Source organism: Colias eurytheme, chromosome 16, assembly GCF_061535395.1.
Source record: "Colias eurytheme isolate Ceu_HAF_F1 chromosome 16, ilColEury1 Martin Lab GWU primary, whole genome shotgun sequence".
Classification (NCBI taxonomy): domain Eukaryota; kingdom Metazoa; phylum Arthropoda; class Insecta; order Lepidoptera; family Pieridae; genus Colias; species Colias eurytheme.
The window spans coordinates 10,557,703-10,573,051 of NC_142995.1; the positions used below are offsets into that span (position 1 = coordinate 10,557,703).

The 15,349-nt window shown below is 36.3% G+C and overlaps 4 protein-coding genes across 4 annotated transcripts; 3 read left to right on the forward strand and 1 right to left on the reverse strand.

The window, feature by feature from the left end:
• The first annotated feature begins 571 nt into the window (after positions 1 to 571).
• LOC149902063 (uncharacterized) lies at positions 572 to 3,383 on the forward strand. The gene is made up of 4 exons (XM_090111184.1): positions 572 to 1,196; positions 2,373 to 2,546; positions 2,854 to 2,985; positions 3,216 to 3,383. Exons 1-4 carry the CDS (start codon positions 876 to 878, stop codon positions 3,381 to 3,383), a joined length of 795 nt encoding a protein of 264 aa, XP_089967310.1. The 5' UTR covers positions 572 to 875.
• A 3,848-nt stretch (positions 3,384 to 7,231) lies between these two features.
• On the forward strand, positions 7,232 to 12,249 carry LOC149902064 (uncharacterized). The gene is made up of 4 exons (XM_090111185.1): positions 7,232 to 7,357; positions 7,753 to 7,929; positions 9,107 to 9,208; positions 11,986 to 12,249. Exons 1-4 carry the CDS (start codon positions 7,232 to 7,234, stop codon positions 12,118 to 12,120), a joined length of 540 nt encoding a protein of 179 aa, XP_089967311.1. The 3' UTR covers positions 12,121 to 12,249.
• Positions 12,250 to 12,282: 33 nt separating this feature from the next.
• Positions 12,283 to 13,501, reverse strand: LOC149902065 (uroporphyrinogen-III synthase-like). Its single transcript, XM_090111187.1, has 2 exons — positions 13,339 to 13,501; positions 12,283 to 13,213 (listed from the first exon to the last, which is right to left on the reverse strand). Exon 2 carries the CDS (start codon positions 13,140 to 13,142, stop codon positions 12,390 to 12,392), a length of 753 nt encoding a protein of 250 aa, XP_089967313.1. The 5' UTR covers positions 13,143 to 13,213; positions 13,339 to 13,501; the 3' UTR covers positions 12,283 to 12,389.
• Positions 13,502 to 13,854: 353 nt separating this feature from the next.
• LOC149902066 (uncharacterized) lies at positions 13,855 to 14,936 on the forward strand. The gene is made up of 2 exons (XM_090111269.1): positions 13,855 to 14,321; positions 14,669 to 14,936. Exons 1-2 carry the CDS (start codon positions 14,040 to 14,042, stop codon positions 14,894 to 14,896), a joined length of 510 nt encoding a protein of 169 aa, XP_089967395.1. The 5' UTR covers positions 13,855 to 14,039; the 3' UTR covers positions 14,897 to 14,936.
• The last annotated feature ends 413 nt before the right edge of the window (positions 14,937 to 15,349 follow it).

Here is a 15,349-nt window from a genome sequence, read left to right on the forward strand (position 1 = left end):
TTTGCTAGTGTCAAAATCGTTTCAGTCTCGCTATTCAGGGTTGCTACATCATGCAACATGTATGAATGCAGCACGCTCTTTTTATTTCATGACTACAGACAGACTGTAATATACCTATTCAGTTACTGTAATAGGGTACGATTTTTTTGTTCAGTTATTGAAAAAGAGTAGTGATTGCTCATCGCTCATACCCTTGCTCATACCACGCTCATACATCATATATTTAATATTCATATATATGTTCAATTATTATCGGTTTTTGTTTTGTGGTAATAGTTCTTATTTTAGTCATTTTAGTATGTGGTTATGAAATCGAATGCTGTCAAAGTCGGAGCATGAATGGTTATTTTAACAAAAAGCTATTGTATCTGAACTAAAAATTATCTAAATAAAACAAAATAATAAATGTGAAATAATGTTTAATTGAAATCTTCAATAATTTCATAGCCACGTTTAGGTAAGAACATGGGTAAGAAGTAATTTTTAAATAGAATTCTGAAGTAGAATACCGATATCTTTTTCTTATAATCAATATTTTAAAGACTGTCAACATTGTTGGAAACTGTCTCGTTTAAAAATGTCTGTCATGAGTCATCTGTGGTCTGTGCTGTATGATTAAAAAAAATATGATAACAAACATGGCGTGCTAGCAGTGCGTCATTTAATTCTGTTTACAAATTATTAATTTATCATAAATCTTCGATTAAATAGATGATGCGGTTACATAGAGAGCAACGAATGATCAGTGTTGCTTCCAAAAGGTACAGGAGCTCGGCTATCGGTCCAATGGGAGTGTAGCGAGTGATTAACGGCGAGCGCGATAACAGGAGGGGCCGGGGCGGCGGCGCTCGGCGGTAGCGGCGTGGGCGGGTGATATGCAAGCGGCGCCGACGCGCTACGTGTCCGCGAGCGAGTTGTATTCGACCGACGAAGTGGAGCTGCTGCTGGAGGAGATCAGGGAGCTGGAGCCGACGAGCTGCAGAGGGGAGGACGTGCAAGACTTCGAGATCGCGGGCAGCGGGTGCGCGGGCGCGGGCGGCCGCTCGCCCGCCGCCACCGACCTCACGGACCACTCGTGGGACTCGCACGCTCACTACTCGCGCGTGCCTCCGCCCCGGCCGCAGGCCCTCGCCCCTCTCTACTGCCGACTCTCCTACCTCTTGACGCCCTACGGATCGCTTACTTTCCTGCTAGTTGTAAGTATATCTTCTATTTCACAACAACATTCATTGTGATACAGCATAACTATACCCAAATACAATACTCAGCATCAGTTTCTTGAGATCAAAGAAATTATCTCGTCTGAAGAGAAAAAACATACAATCTTGAAATAAGATTAGCATCACTCGGTGCACATCTGAATGTGTAATTTCTTTATGACAATTTGAGATCACACTGGCTAAACAGTAAACATATGGCTAAGTAACAGATTAGAATAAAAGTATAAATTTCTATGAATACCATATAGCATTGTGTATAAATTTAGATAGATATAGATTCAAAGTGCCCAAATCTTCATAATTGTTAAAAAAAAATAATTATCAAGTAATTCCAATACAAACTCAATACTTTTATCTATAGTGTGTTGAACTATAAGAATTTACATTTTCTATGCTGGTCACATGCCATTGCATTGGAATTGGATATATTTTGGCTGAGTGTTGTGGTGATATTATGCGAGTAAATGTAAAAACCTTTTCGCTACATACATATAAACAAGATATCCCACACATAAAGTTACCATGAAACGGAGCTGGTATTTATTTCTTGCTTATGTATTAAATATACTCTCATTAGCCTTAATGAGAAATATTTCTATAGTGATTCATTATAGCTCAAAGAAATGCATGCAATTAAAAGTCATAAGACTTGCTCTATATAGTCCAGCTATACTAATTATTTTGTTTTATGCAGGTCTTTAAATTACTAATGTTATTTTTTATACTAAAATATGAAATAGAAAATGTTTCACCTAATACAAATGAAATTGATAAGCTTGTACAATTGTACATTATAAGTTATCTTGATCCCATATTCAGACATAGCAAATAACAATGCAAATAAATTAATTTTTTATTAAATCATAAAATGAGTAAATAATACAGCTTTGTATTTTTAAAATATAATAATAACTAAAACTACAATATTATATTGCTACACTTATATTTTTTTTATATTAATTAGATTTGTAATGTACCTATCTACATTAGGGAACAGTGCAATCTGTATTAAATTCAGTTCAATGTCTACTCGGATTACTGTCTTAAAAAATAGGGGTGGAAATTTGGAAAATGTATTTTGGCCATGCGGGCAATGTGTGTTCAAAAATAATTGTTTATACATGGCTACATAGACTAGTTGAATGTTTCCAGCTGTGCACGTTTTGCGTGTGCGTGTGCACGTGGGCGGCGGTGGGGCTGCGCGGCGCGGCGGCCACGCGCCCGCTGCTCTTCGGCGCGCTCACCTCGCTCATGGCGCACGGCCTGCTGCTCGCGCTGCACATCAGCCGACTGGTAGCGCTCTTCCCCATGGACTTTACTAAATGGGTAAGTGCTTTTTATTGTTTTAAGTTGTGAATTAAAGTGCAAGTGACTCTGCTACAAAAGTTTAAATAGAAACTACTAACTAAAGCTTTTTACTGTTTGTTTTGTTTTACTCAAAATGACTAGGATTCACTTTCCATTAACTGCTATAAAAGATAAGACTAAAGAAGAGATTAATATTATCTTTCTGGTCATGTTAGTTGACACAGTAGTACAAATCACAGCTTCTAAAGTCTGTGAAATCTATCCACTATGTGAGTATTAAATGTTTGTCAATAAAGTTATAAAATAATATTTGTATGCATTGCAGAGCGGGTGGCTGGGCGTGTGGAGCGCGGCGTGGCTGCTGAGCGGCGCGGCGGTGCTGCTGGCGGCGCCCGAGCCGCTCGCCGGCGGGCCGCACCGCGCGCCGCCCTCCGCTGCGCTGCTCTACGCCACTGCGGTACGGGTCTAAGTTAATCATTTATAACACATGATTTACTAAGAAAGCATTTTACTTCATTAATAATTATTTTCAACAGAATCTTCAAAAAAAGAAGACCTCTATGTTCTTAATTTCACTGTATTATTATTTGTTTTGTAAAATTCGATTCAATCAAAATATTTTTAACCGACTTCAAAAAAAGGAGGAGGTTATATCATTGACTAAAATATGGTGATGCTATATTACAGGGAGTGGGCCTGTGCGGGTCGGCGCTGGGCCTGGCGCTGGCGCTGGTGGCGGCGCGCGGCGGGTGCGTGCGGCGCGGCGGGCGGGCCGGGGGCCGCGCGGCCCGCCAGCCCGCCGCCGCCTACCGCGCCGTGCCGCAGCCCTCCACGTCGCGCGACGACCCCTTATAGTGACGCACCGACTTCTAGGCGCGCCCGGCCCGCCGGCCCGCCCCGGCCCGCCGACCCGCCGCCGGACAGTGATGTGTAGTGCGTAGTGTAGTGCAGTGCCAGTGGGAAGTGTTTAGTGTTTTGGTGTGGTGGAGCCGCAGTGTCGGTGAGTGTACGGTTTTTTTTGGATCAGTTTATTGAATCTGTTCTCTGTTCTATTTGTAATCTCGGTTAGTAAAGTGTACGATTTTGATGTAATATATCAATGTTCGGTACTAAATGGGAGCAGATTTAGTCAAGAGATGAGCAAATGCAGTTTTTAATGTTTGAATAAACTTTGGATTACACAGTTTACCTTATAATACAAACACTTCCCACTCGTACGACACTGGAATACCCCATGCGATGACTAGAGAGTTCCCATTAAAGCGGAGATGCCCGCGAACGGGCGCGAGTCCGCCATCCCCTGCACTTTGGCACAAAACCAGGACGTTATCGAGGCTATCGACAGAACACTCCCTAATTTTTATATATTTTATAGAAGTTAGAGTTTTATAGTTGAGGAAGTGATTCCCGAGTGATTAACATTAGAATTGATCTCCCATGTATAGTATGTTAAGGTTTAATTTAGTTTAGCCGTATAGGACCAGCGATGCGCACTGATGATGTTTCATTTACAGGACCAAAATTGTTGTTTGGTGAGACAAAGGAGACATTTTGTGACCACTTGTATCTGGTAATTAAATATTTCTGTATTATACATAAGTATGTAAAGCAATCTTGTCTTATAAATGAGAACATTAACAGATACAAGTGTGTAGGTGTGAGATAAAGTTAGCTTAGCGGAGGTCGTCTAAAACTGCCACTAGATTTTCGCCTACGAGCTCACGTCCATTGTGTTAGTCTATTGATCTCGTGTGATCGTAGTGTGAGGCAAGGATGTGTAGTTGTTGAGTTTGTATTTTATATTAACACTTGCGATGTATGGAGCATTATGAGCAGTTTGGTTACTTTATAATGTGTGAAAAGCTTCGTTTTTGTTCGTTACGGCTTTCAATTCTAACAGTAATAAGGCATGTTGCCAGGGAAGATAGAAGAATTATAAAGATGAGGATTTTTTTATTTGTATAATTGCAAGCATAATTTTTTTTACTTGTATTGCAATTTTTACGCATTTTTAAGCTTTATTGAAGATCTCATTTTACTGTTCCTTTTTGTTTAGGTGTATCTTAATTTATTTTAAAGTGTATTAATTTAACTCAAGTCTGATTTTGATGCTAGTCCATATTGGTAGTTGTAAGTTATTTATTTACTGTAAGCATTTTAAATAGTATTTTGCACAAATTAGAATATTGTGTCTGTATTTTACAAGCTTTTCTTTCCCGACATTTATTACCCCTCCCAAGAAAAGCAAAACAGTACCATGAATCAAGTTTCCAATCTAATTTAAAATACAAAATGTATTAAAGCATTAAAATTTTATATTAAGCATTCAAATGCGATTGAACATAAGCCGGTATTCAAACCTGCGTCTTTCGTCTTAAAATAAAGTTAATTCTAAGCTTTATCTACATAATGATGATCTGGTAGTTCTTATGTATTATATTCTTATATATTATATCTTTCTCTGGCATATGTTTCTTGTTTATATAGTTCATATGGTACTGTTTTGCATACAGCATTATAGTGTGAGTGCAATAAGTATATTTATTGAGGTATGTACACATGTATCCAAAGGGTAATTTTTAGTTAGGTGACCTGCGTTTATTGTTCCATTGTGTAGACACTTTGTATTATGCATTTAATCTGAATGGAATATTTTCTTGCTATATGTCAGAACTTGTAAGCCCCAACTTAAGGTAAAAATGTTATTTAACTTAAAAAATCGAGTATGTAAATGAAGTTGAATACAATACATGTTTTGTTTCAATTCTAAAAATATTGACCGAAGAGCTTCCTTTTAAAACATCAATAACATAAGGATTGTATTTTTCTTATAAAACATTGTAGAAGATGTAATTTCTATTAAAAAATACTCAATTTGAAGTGTTACATAAAATGTTTGGTTCTGACACAAAGCAAAATGAACATATTAAACATTATGTTACATGTAATGTGTGGGGAAGTTAGCGTAAGATCCAATAAACATAAGTATTGTTATAGAGATAATTTTGTACTGTCTTTCTGTCGTACTCGCGCCATGAGCTTAGAATGTTTCTACTGACGATATGACGTTGTGGTCCTGGAGCTATCTGGAACTTATGGATTTTTTAACACACTTTTTTATGTTTGAATTAAAGCTAAAGCAATTAATTTTGATATTAATAGAAGTCTGTGTCAGTTTATATATAATATTCAATGATCAGTGTAAAAATGTTGTTTTCAATAAAATATTAATTGTCATATTGATGTTTATTACAAATGGCTCCAGGACCGTGTACAGTGAAGGAAATACTCTTGGAAATAGTAAAACAACTTTGGTAATTATTAAATTATCTAACCTTATGTATAACTAATAATTGTAATCAATAATGTTACTCCACTGAAAGCATTATTTTTATATTGTAGTGTACATATCACGAGTTTTTTAACTTCATACACAAAAGTTTTTAGTTGTTTCGTATTAACGTATTTATTGTCTAGTCACGTTTAGCGTTTAATTATGTAACACTTGTTATTGTACACCCTACACGGTCTAGCGATATTTCTGCCGTCTTATACTTTAGCTTGCGGGCCAGCTGCTACGGCAAAGCTTGTAGTCTATGAAACATTGAAACAAAGAGAAATTGTAAAGTTTATGATGTTTGCATACATGCAAATTGTGTGATAGTCGCTTTACGCTTGCCCAGGATTTTAAGCTTTGTAATTTCTCAATGACAAAGTACATTATTTGTAAGCTTAATAGCTGATACTCGCAAAGTTAATATTTGTTTCTGTATGATCAATTTATAATGACTTTGTTGTGCAAATGCAGTTAACTTCTAAGTTTATGTTGTTACGACACTGCCCACAAAATGTATAGAATATTAATTGTAAATGAGAGTAGTTTGCTAGATTTAATTTTCTAGCTTTCTCATGTATGATAGGTGCAGGTCTGGCCCTTTATGTTATGATGTGCCCAAATAATGCCCGCGCGTACGCACCAATACAAACTGCGATCTAGTTTTAACTCGTTTTATACTATTATTTACAAGTAAGTTTACGGGAATTGTCACAGACCGCAGGATTTATGTTATTTATGAAATAATTACGCAGCTTCAGTCCTCTTGCCTTATGTAAAGCGTAAAAGTTGTTTTACGATAAAAATTGATGATCGTGTTGATGTGTGGACTTGACAAATTTGTGCGAGTATCGTTTACTTTTAACTTTTAATGTAATACATAATATATTATATGGTTTTATACTAGTGTGCGTTTAATTTTTTATCGTATACCTTAAGCTTAACTGTGCTGTGTGTCTTGGGCCATTGAATGGTAGAGCCGACTTTTATAGTACTAAAAAATAGGAAAATATTTGCCCGGCCTCGAAAGAATCATTGATATGATTTTGAGCTATCTGTGATACTTATGTATCATCCCAATTGCTATTAGATTAATGAATAATCATAAATCAATAACCAGGTTAATTCCAGTAAAAGCATTACTATATTATTATCTACAATCGTTGACAGATTATCATATACTTCAATTAGAGCCGAGTACAATAATTGATACACTCCTAATGTATTTTATATCAATAATGGTCACTAGATGTTATCGCCTTATCTCGATTGATTTTAAACGTTAAGCTCGATATTGTAGCACTTAATTTTTATAGTATTATGTTGGTATTATAATGGTATTATAGTGAAAAGTTTTAAAAATGTAAAAATGAGTGGAGCACGCAGCGTGTCTCGTTTGAGGCCGTGGGATTCAGAGAGCGCTATATTGAAGCAGTATTACCGCGAAAATGTGTTGTTTATGTCAGCGGAGGGAGTTTTGAAAGTTGTGTCTGTTGTAAGTATTTCTGAATGCTATTGACTGTTGTATTCTTAGGGATAAAACCAATTATATATATATATATATATATATATAAAGATAATTGCTGTTCGATATGTGTACATAATAATATAATATAATAATGCACTCTAATGGAATTCAGAAAATTAGTATGTAGTTAAGTGTGACTAAATAAAATTTATTAAAATAAATCTTAAAAATTCCGTGCACTCATCAATTAATATTTAATATTAATTGATGAGTGCACGGAATTTTAAAGACTTTTTTTTTGCGATTTAAACTTTTTCTCTGTCAATGACCGATGAAGACCGGTGAAAAAAATTATACAAAAATGTAGATATCTGATTTTAGGCATTATAAATATAGCTCTAGTAGTTGATAAAACCTTCTAGATCCTATGTCTAATATCGTCCGTACTGCACCTAACGAACGGGTCTTGCTCCGGCGCGCCGCGGCTGGTGTCGGCGGCGGCCGTGGTAGCGCTGCTGTCAGCGGCCACGCTCGCCTGCCTGTTCAGTGGGTCTGCGCTATCCATTACTAGTTATGCTCCTACGGGGTGGTTGTTTACTGTAAGTATTTAATAGCTGTTCTGCCTTCACTCCCCGATGGGATAAAGTTTTCGTAAACGTAACTTATGCTACATCATTGACTAGTATCATCAAAATCGGAGCACTGGTTTTTGTGTAATAGAGTAACAAACGTAGTTACATCCATGATCCATCGCCACAAACCTTCACTTCTATAATATTAGTATCTAAGATATTAGTGATATTAGTATACTGGATACTTAGACTGGATAGTAGGAAGTATAGGATAGGCTGGATATTGCGTCTAGTTGGAAAGCAAAGGAAGCCGTACCTATAGCAGTAAGCATACTAGGTATTTTTTAAATACAGAAATATCACATTACACATTACACATTTAACATTTGCATTCACACAAAATTGAAAAATACTTATTCACATTTTCTGACGCAATAGGTATTATGGTATTAACCTGCGTCAACTTATATGATTAGCTGAAGTGTTCATTATTGAATGTTGCACTTTGGTGCCATTATTTTTTTCGGCTCAAGTAATTTGCGTACTCCGCTAACAATTCATCTTCAAGCTATACAATTAAAATTCTGAAGATTTAATTTTATTTAGGAGTAACTACAAATACTTTTTATTTAGGAGTAGGTATTGTAATAGGCATAAGACTGGCAGAAACTGTACAGTATAAGCAATTGCTTGGTATTTAAACTTTCTAAATAAAAATTGACCTAACATAATATAATTACCGCTATATTATGCGTGCTTTGGGCTATGGCCTGTGAAAAAAAAATATTTGACAACCACCGTTGCTCCACGCGCTGATTACTGTATGAATTACGTGACCAAAGAGTACTATAATAATACGGCAGATACGTGACCAATGCTTTGAACACCTAAAAAGTCCTGTGTCTTCTAATGATCCTTGAGCGTAATTATAAAGTTTGAGCTAATCATATATAAGATACATTCATTTTTATAGACTTAAATGAAATGTTCTTTTTTTATGTCCGAGCAGGCAAAGGGGCAGGTGGGCCACCTGATGTGTGGTCACCACCGCCCATAAACACTTGTAACACTAGAAGTGTTACAGGTGCTTTTCCGGCCTTTTACGGACAAACAAGCTCTTTTCTTGAAGGCCCCAATGTCGTAGTTGTTCGGGAACACCGCAGGTGGCAAATCGTTCCAAAGTTTCACCGTTTTTATGTTACAGGATATAATAATATCGACGGTGATCGGCGCGACGCTGCTTGTGACGGGCATCCTCAGCATGGCGCTGTGCGAGATGGAGCACCCCACTGACTACGTGCAGGGGGTAAACTGCTATTAACTTATAAGTTCTCATACTTATTCCCATTGCAACACAGGCTTAACATTATAGGTCTGTAATCATACGTCAATAGTTAATAAAGTATGAGTTATACATTGAGTTACTATGTACTACGTAGGTAATGGAGTTATAGGACCAAGTAAGGAGTAAGGACATAAAACACTAAGTAGTAGGTATTGATGTGCCATCAAACCTTTTGATTCTACAGCATTGGGTAGCTTTTATTTTCTTATCCTGTAGATAATGTGCAAATAAAATTAATTTATGTACGTTCATTTCGTTCAGAAACCGGTAAGTACCTACCTAGTTTTGTCTTTTTCATTGAAGTCGAAGACCGCCACCACTGTTTAATGATGGATTAATTTATATATGTCTATTTATCATCATTACCTAAGTAAATAAAAAACTTTCTCATTACTACATTAAAATATGTAATCATATATCTAGAACAAATGCAAAATCAATATCAAACCAAGGTCACAATTTAGAATTTATGTGCATTAATCTCGTGGCTCGTGGAGATGGTGAATTTTGTACCTCTTGTTTAGTCACAAGGAAGTCGTAAAATTACAACGCATCGAACGGTGGCAATATGTATATATGTATATTATGAATATTATTATGTATTAGGAAGTATTAAAAACTAGCGGTCCGCCCCGGCTTCGCCCGTGGTACATATTTACGTTTTCTCTACATAAAAACCATCCTCGTACTTCAAGGAATATAATAAAAAAAGAATTATCGAAATCGGTCCACCCGTTCTCGAGTTATGCGCTTACCAACACATTTTGCGATTCATTTTTATATATAAGACTAGTGGTCCGCCCCGGCTTCGCCCGTGGTACATAATATTTACGTTTTCTCTACATAAGAACCATCCTCGTACTTCAAGGAATATAATAAAAAAAGAATTATCGAAATCGGTTCAGTCGTTCTCGAGTTATGCGCTTACCAACACATTTTGCGATTCATTTTTATATATAAGATTTATGTTCGCAGTTCTATGATGGTCTAGGTATAGATATCTAGGAGGTATATAGGTATTAAATACAAGTGGTCTATCACCGCTTCGTTTGTAGAACATACTTATGCATAGCTTTAGCTTCTCTCATGATTCACGTAGGTAGGACGCAGGTACGTAGGTATCGATAATCGAACTGTGTAAGAATTTTTGAAATCAGTCCAGGTACCTAGTTCCCGAGATTAGCGCGTTCAAACGAATTCTTCAGCTTCGTATTTATTAGTATTATAAAGACTAAAGATATTCGAAAGCACAATGCTAAAATTCGTAAATAAGTAGGTTACAGATAATACAGATTTTTGTTTAAAAACCTGATAATATAAATTTACTAGCGGTCCGCCCCGGCTTCGCCCGTGGTACATATGAAAAATAGATGTTGGCCGATTCTCAGACTTACCCGATATGCAGAAAATTTCATGAGAATCGGTCCACCCGTTACGGAGGAGTATGCAGACTAACATTGTGACACGAGAATTTTATATACCTACTAGCAATGCCCTGCGGTTTCACCCGCATAGGTAGCGATATCGTTACAGTGAAAAGTCTACTACTTATAGGTCCGACTATAGGTTTAATTTTTAATCACATGAAAATCACCTTTACCCCGTCCCGCACTACGGCCGTTTTTTTTTGTTTTAGTGGGGAAATCTTTCATAGATACCCACGGCCTCCGGGGGAAGGGCCGTGGGTTATATCGGATTCCTACCGACCAAAACCCCACTGTGTTCCGTCAAGACGCATATTGGTAGAATTCCTCCGTGACCCCCGCACTACGGCCTGCTCGAACAGTATACCTACTATTTTCTGTAGATTGACACTTTTAAAAATTCGTTATATCTTTTGAATGGAATACCTATCCAATTCTTTTCATTTAAAAAGTATTTTGCTGATATTGAAACAGTCTATAATAAAACATCATTTAATGGGATAAGGATTAATATATGTGTATGGATAACATGGTTTGATTACTGTCGGCACTTCTATTTACTTTGAAAACGTAAAAAAGTTGTTGTAGTAACATAACTACTGAAGATGGACATATGGTATCGCGGACTTTCTTGTAGATATTGATCCATTCTATAATACCGTAGAACATTTTTTTGTTCTATCTTCAATAGATTCCGCAGCGCACGCGATGACAGAAGTTTTATTGAGGATTTTTTTACACCTTGGGTTACATTATTGCATTTTTGGTAAAGATCTCAAATTTTTTTGAAAATGCAATATAGCCTATGTTGCTCAGTAAAGATGCAGCTTTCTAATGGTGAAAGAATTTTTGAAATCGGTCCAGTAGTTTTTGCGTGAAAACCATACATACATACATACACACATACATACATACTTACAAACTTTTCCTCTTTATAATATTAGTATAGATAAGATTCATTTGCGAATTATGCAAGAACGCCTATAAACGGAATATATAATTAAGTTTAAGTACGAGTTCATTAACCGCTATTACCTGGTTGGTGTTACACGGAATTTTTGTCACCACTGACCTTCGGAATTTACTTTTATGCTATCAATATTGATATTATTTATAAATTAATGTAAGCAATACGGAAATGCAGGCTTAAATTGTGTTTTGATTTACCTTCACTGTCCTATTACAATATACATATATACTTGAAGTAACATTTTTATGAGAAGCAGTAAGCTAATATTTTTAAAGTTCACATATTCATGGATAAAATAATAAAAATAACTAAAATTATTTTTAAGTTTTTGTATTATATTTCAGCCCCTTACTATTGTAAATGCTGGCATTGCAACAGCCAGTGGAATTGTCACATATATGTCAGTTATCAAGAGATGGGATGCGGCAGAACGATCTCGACAGCTTCAGCAGCCCACTCAAACAGAAGAAGACGTATAATTCATATTTCATGTTAGATTTAACAAATCTAATAAAATAAGTATTATTGATTAAGAAATTTTGGTGAATACTGAATGTATTACCATGTAAATATTGTAATTATAGTATTTAAATAGGATTTTTAAGTTGCTAGAATAGGAGATTAAATGAATACACAATACCTTAGTCTTTTATTTACAAAACTTTAATAAATTTATATTCGAGTAAAAATAATAACAGTCCATAAAATTATATACAAAACCAACACCATAGATATAATATTTGTACCATTAACTACAAGCTTCTAATGTTCTAAAGTAATGCTGCACAGACTCAATCACACTCTCCGCTTTGGGTTTGGCCGCTACACCTGCTATTTCTACTCCTAAGTTCTCTATCTTGTGTGCCGTTGAGTTTCCAATTGCAAAGTGTGGCAATACAGAGAGCTTGTTGCTGAATGTCTGCAGTTGTCTGTAGATGTACTCACACCCAGAGGGACTGAAGAACACCATGCAACACGGGTTGATGTTGTTGTTTAGATCAATCAGACTTTCTCTTAAATGTTCATTCTCTTTTGTTTCATACACAGTTAGTGCATCAACTGAGATACCCGCTTCTTGTAATACATTTGGTAGAATTTCAGAACGCAAGTTGCCACAGGGGTACAGAAACTTACTTGATGCTGCATTTTCTGCACTCATCACTTTTGCCAAGTTTTCTGCACTGCCCGATGTTTCGCCGAGTGCGTCCAGCCCCAGCATCTGTTTGATTTTCCGACTGCTCGCTTCACCTACAGTGTATACCCGTTTTGAATTCCATATCACGAACTTCGAAGGTGACCAACATTTGGATACAGCTTCGATTGCTCGCGGGCTCGTCAATATAATGCCATCGTAATCGTTTTGCTGCAGTTTTTCACTTAGTTCCTGCAGGTTTATGTACACAAATTCCAACGGCTCGACGAATATGGCTTCATAGTTATGTTCACTGAACGCTTTCTGATAGTCCTCTGACAAACTTTTAAATAGAACGACTTTCTTCATAGTTTCAATGTTTTCCGTATCATTAATCGTTTGCTCTTTGCTTTGTTGTTTGCTACATAACAAGGCTGACCCTGAAAGTGCAGGAAACATGGAGAGAAATATGTAAGGCATTGAATTCTTAATGAGATGGAAAACTTCTTTTTTACATTAGTGCTTTAGACTGATTTTTATCAAACAATATGTGTGGAAAACTTACGTGAAGTTTACGTTATGTTTAAGAATAAAGTCATTTTATTACAAAATAGTACTTTTTAATTTGTCCTCTCGTTTATTAATGAATTGTTAATAGCCTGTTTGTCGTTTTTACCATTTCTTCCTTGTTCGTAATGACAACATTCAGATCACATCACAGATGTTGATACTTGATTGTTGTCAGTTGTCACACATGACATTGTCAATTCATTTTGACAATAAAATACGTCCATAGACATGTCAGATGAAAAATTGGATACTCGTTATAGAAAAATTATACATTCAAAGTAACCAAGGTGCATGCATATACGCTGTCTGTCTGTTACTCAATCACAACTTAACTACTGAACCAATTTGCATGAAATTTGGTCATATTTTGATACCCGAGAAAGGACATAGGATAGGTTTTATCCCGGAAATGCCACGGGAAGGGGAACTATGCGGGTTTTTCTTTGACTGCGCGGGTGATGCCGCGGGTGGAAAGCTAGTGAGTAATAAAAGTATTATTTGAACTCTATTTGATGCTATCTAAGTGTACATTTAAAAAGTATTTCAAAATGATTTTGTCTAAATGACGCCCAGAAAAAAGGAAACAATTCATTTGACAAATTGTCACATACCGTGAATCTATTTTATGTGTGTTATTTATGTATTTATTGGTTTATGGGGATAGCGATGTGAAGAGTCTGGCGGGGCTGGCTTTCGATGCCGTTGAACGGGTGCTCCAGCGGCCTTCTGGTGACGGCGCTGGTGACGCTGTTGCTCCTACCAGCTCAGTATTATGTTCCAGATTTTGGCTCGAAGGAGCTCATTATAGAACCGGTGCCGATAACTCGGCAGCTGGTGTCACCGGAATTTTATAATTGGTTCTCGCTAGACTTTCCACCTCTTGATATATTTTTTACAGTGTTACTTATTCTGTTGGCGTTTGTAACACATTTATGTGATTGGATACAAAGAAAACTAATGGAAAGACGGATATTAAAGGTATGTAGTCTATTAATTAATGAATGCATTAATACAGGAACTACTTACTGGTCGATTTGATTTATTTAAAACAAATTTATAATTAATGTAAAGTTCATGAAGGGTTTAAAATATTGAAAATTTTGCTGGCTATATGCAAGACAATATTATGTGCCATATTATAGAACTTTCCTGATTCCGATATTTCGTATTCCAATTATAGATCCGATAAGACCATAATAATTTATATTTATGTATTTATTGTTATTGGAGCTTTTAATTGCTTTAATTATATCGAGTTAATTAAATAAAGTTTACATTTTAGTTGCATTACAAACATGGTCTGACGCAGACGCTTTATATTCCAGTTGAACGTATACTTAAAAGATTGCGTAGAGCGGCTCCGCGTATGGGACGCTCGGCAGGAGCAGGTAGAGGCTACCTTACGCACGGTGCAGAACGCCACGTCAGAGTACAACCTGCTGCTATACCTCATGCTGCGACACCGACGCCTCTCGCCCACCAAGCCGCACTGCTACTACGATAAGGACATCGACGACATCAACTATATAACGAACCAGACGATCGAAGTGTAGACTTAATGTTTGTAATGTGTTTTTGTTTAATAAATGTGTATTGTAGATTATTTTTCGTTTTATTTTTTTATCTGAGACTAATTATTGTTAAATATTATGAAAATAAAAACTAAATTGATGAGATGACTCATTGCAAAACTCTATTGTTCAAAAACCAATGCATTTTCTTGCCGTATTTTTTATCCCATCTAAAAATGATAAAGTTTCTATAAATTTAATACATTCTAGAGATTTGAGTGCAAGTGCGAGATTGATTATACACGAAGCTGACAGAAATGGATTTTTCGCGGATTTCCTTTGAGCGAAAATGGAATATATTCGCAGAGATAGCGGACACGACACCTCGGAACTATTCAATATTCCAAGATTTGCGCAAAATATGTCACACGGCATCCGCTTGAGGTATATTGAAAGGCAAATACCAGTTGCGACTGCCGAGGAGTATTTTTATTC

What these genes read in the sequence shown, in the direction of transcription:
- LOC149902066 (XM_090111269.1), top strand. Translation starts at nt 14,040, where the DNA reads ATGCCGTTGAACGGGTGCTCCAGCGGCCTTCTGGTGACGGCGCTGGTG. An exon ending in TGGAAAGACGGATATTAAAG is followed by an intron (nt 14,322 to 14,668) that starts GTATGTAGTCTA and finishes TTTATATTCCAG; the next exon opens with TTGAACGTATACTTAAAAGA.
- LOC149902063 (XM_090111184.1), top strand. Translation starts at nt 876, where the DNA reads ATGCAAGCGGCGCCGACGCGCTACGTGTCCGCGAGCGAGTTGTATTCG. An exon ending in CGCTTACTTTCCTGCTAGTT is followed by an intron (nt 1,197 to 2,372) that starts GTAAGTATATCT and finishes GAATGTTTCCAG; the next exon opens with CTGTGCACGTTTTGCGTGTG. An exon ending in CGCTGCTCTACGCCACTGCG is followed by an intron (nt 2,986 to 3,215) that starts GTACGGGTCTAA and finishes GCTATATTACAG; the next exon opens with GGAGTGGGCCTGTGCGGGTC.
- LOC149902064 (XM_090111185.1), top strand. Translation starts at nt 7,232, where the DNA reads ATGAGTGGAGCACGCAGCGTGTCTCGTTTGAGGCCGTGGGATTCAGAG. An exon ending in CTACGGGGTGGTTGTTTACT is followed by an intron (nt 7,930 to 9,106) that starts GTAAGTATTTAA and finishes TTTATGTTACAG; the next exon opens with GATATAATAATATCGACGGT. An exon ending in CCACTGACTACGTGCAGGGG is followed by an intron (nt 9,209 to 11,985) that starts GTAAACTGCTAT and finishes ATTATATTTCAG; the next exon opens with CCCCTTACTATTGTAAATGC.
- LOC149902065 (XM_090111187.1), bottom strand. Translation starts at nt 13,142, where the DNA reads ATGAAGAAAGTCGTTCTATTTAAAAGTTTGTCAGAGGACTATCAGAAA.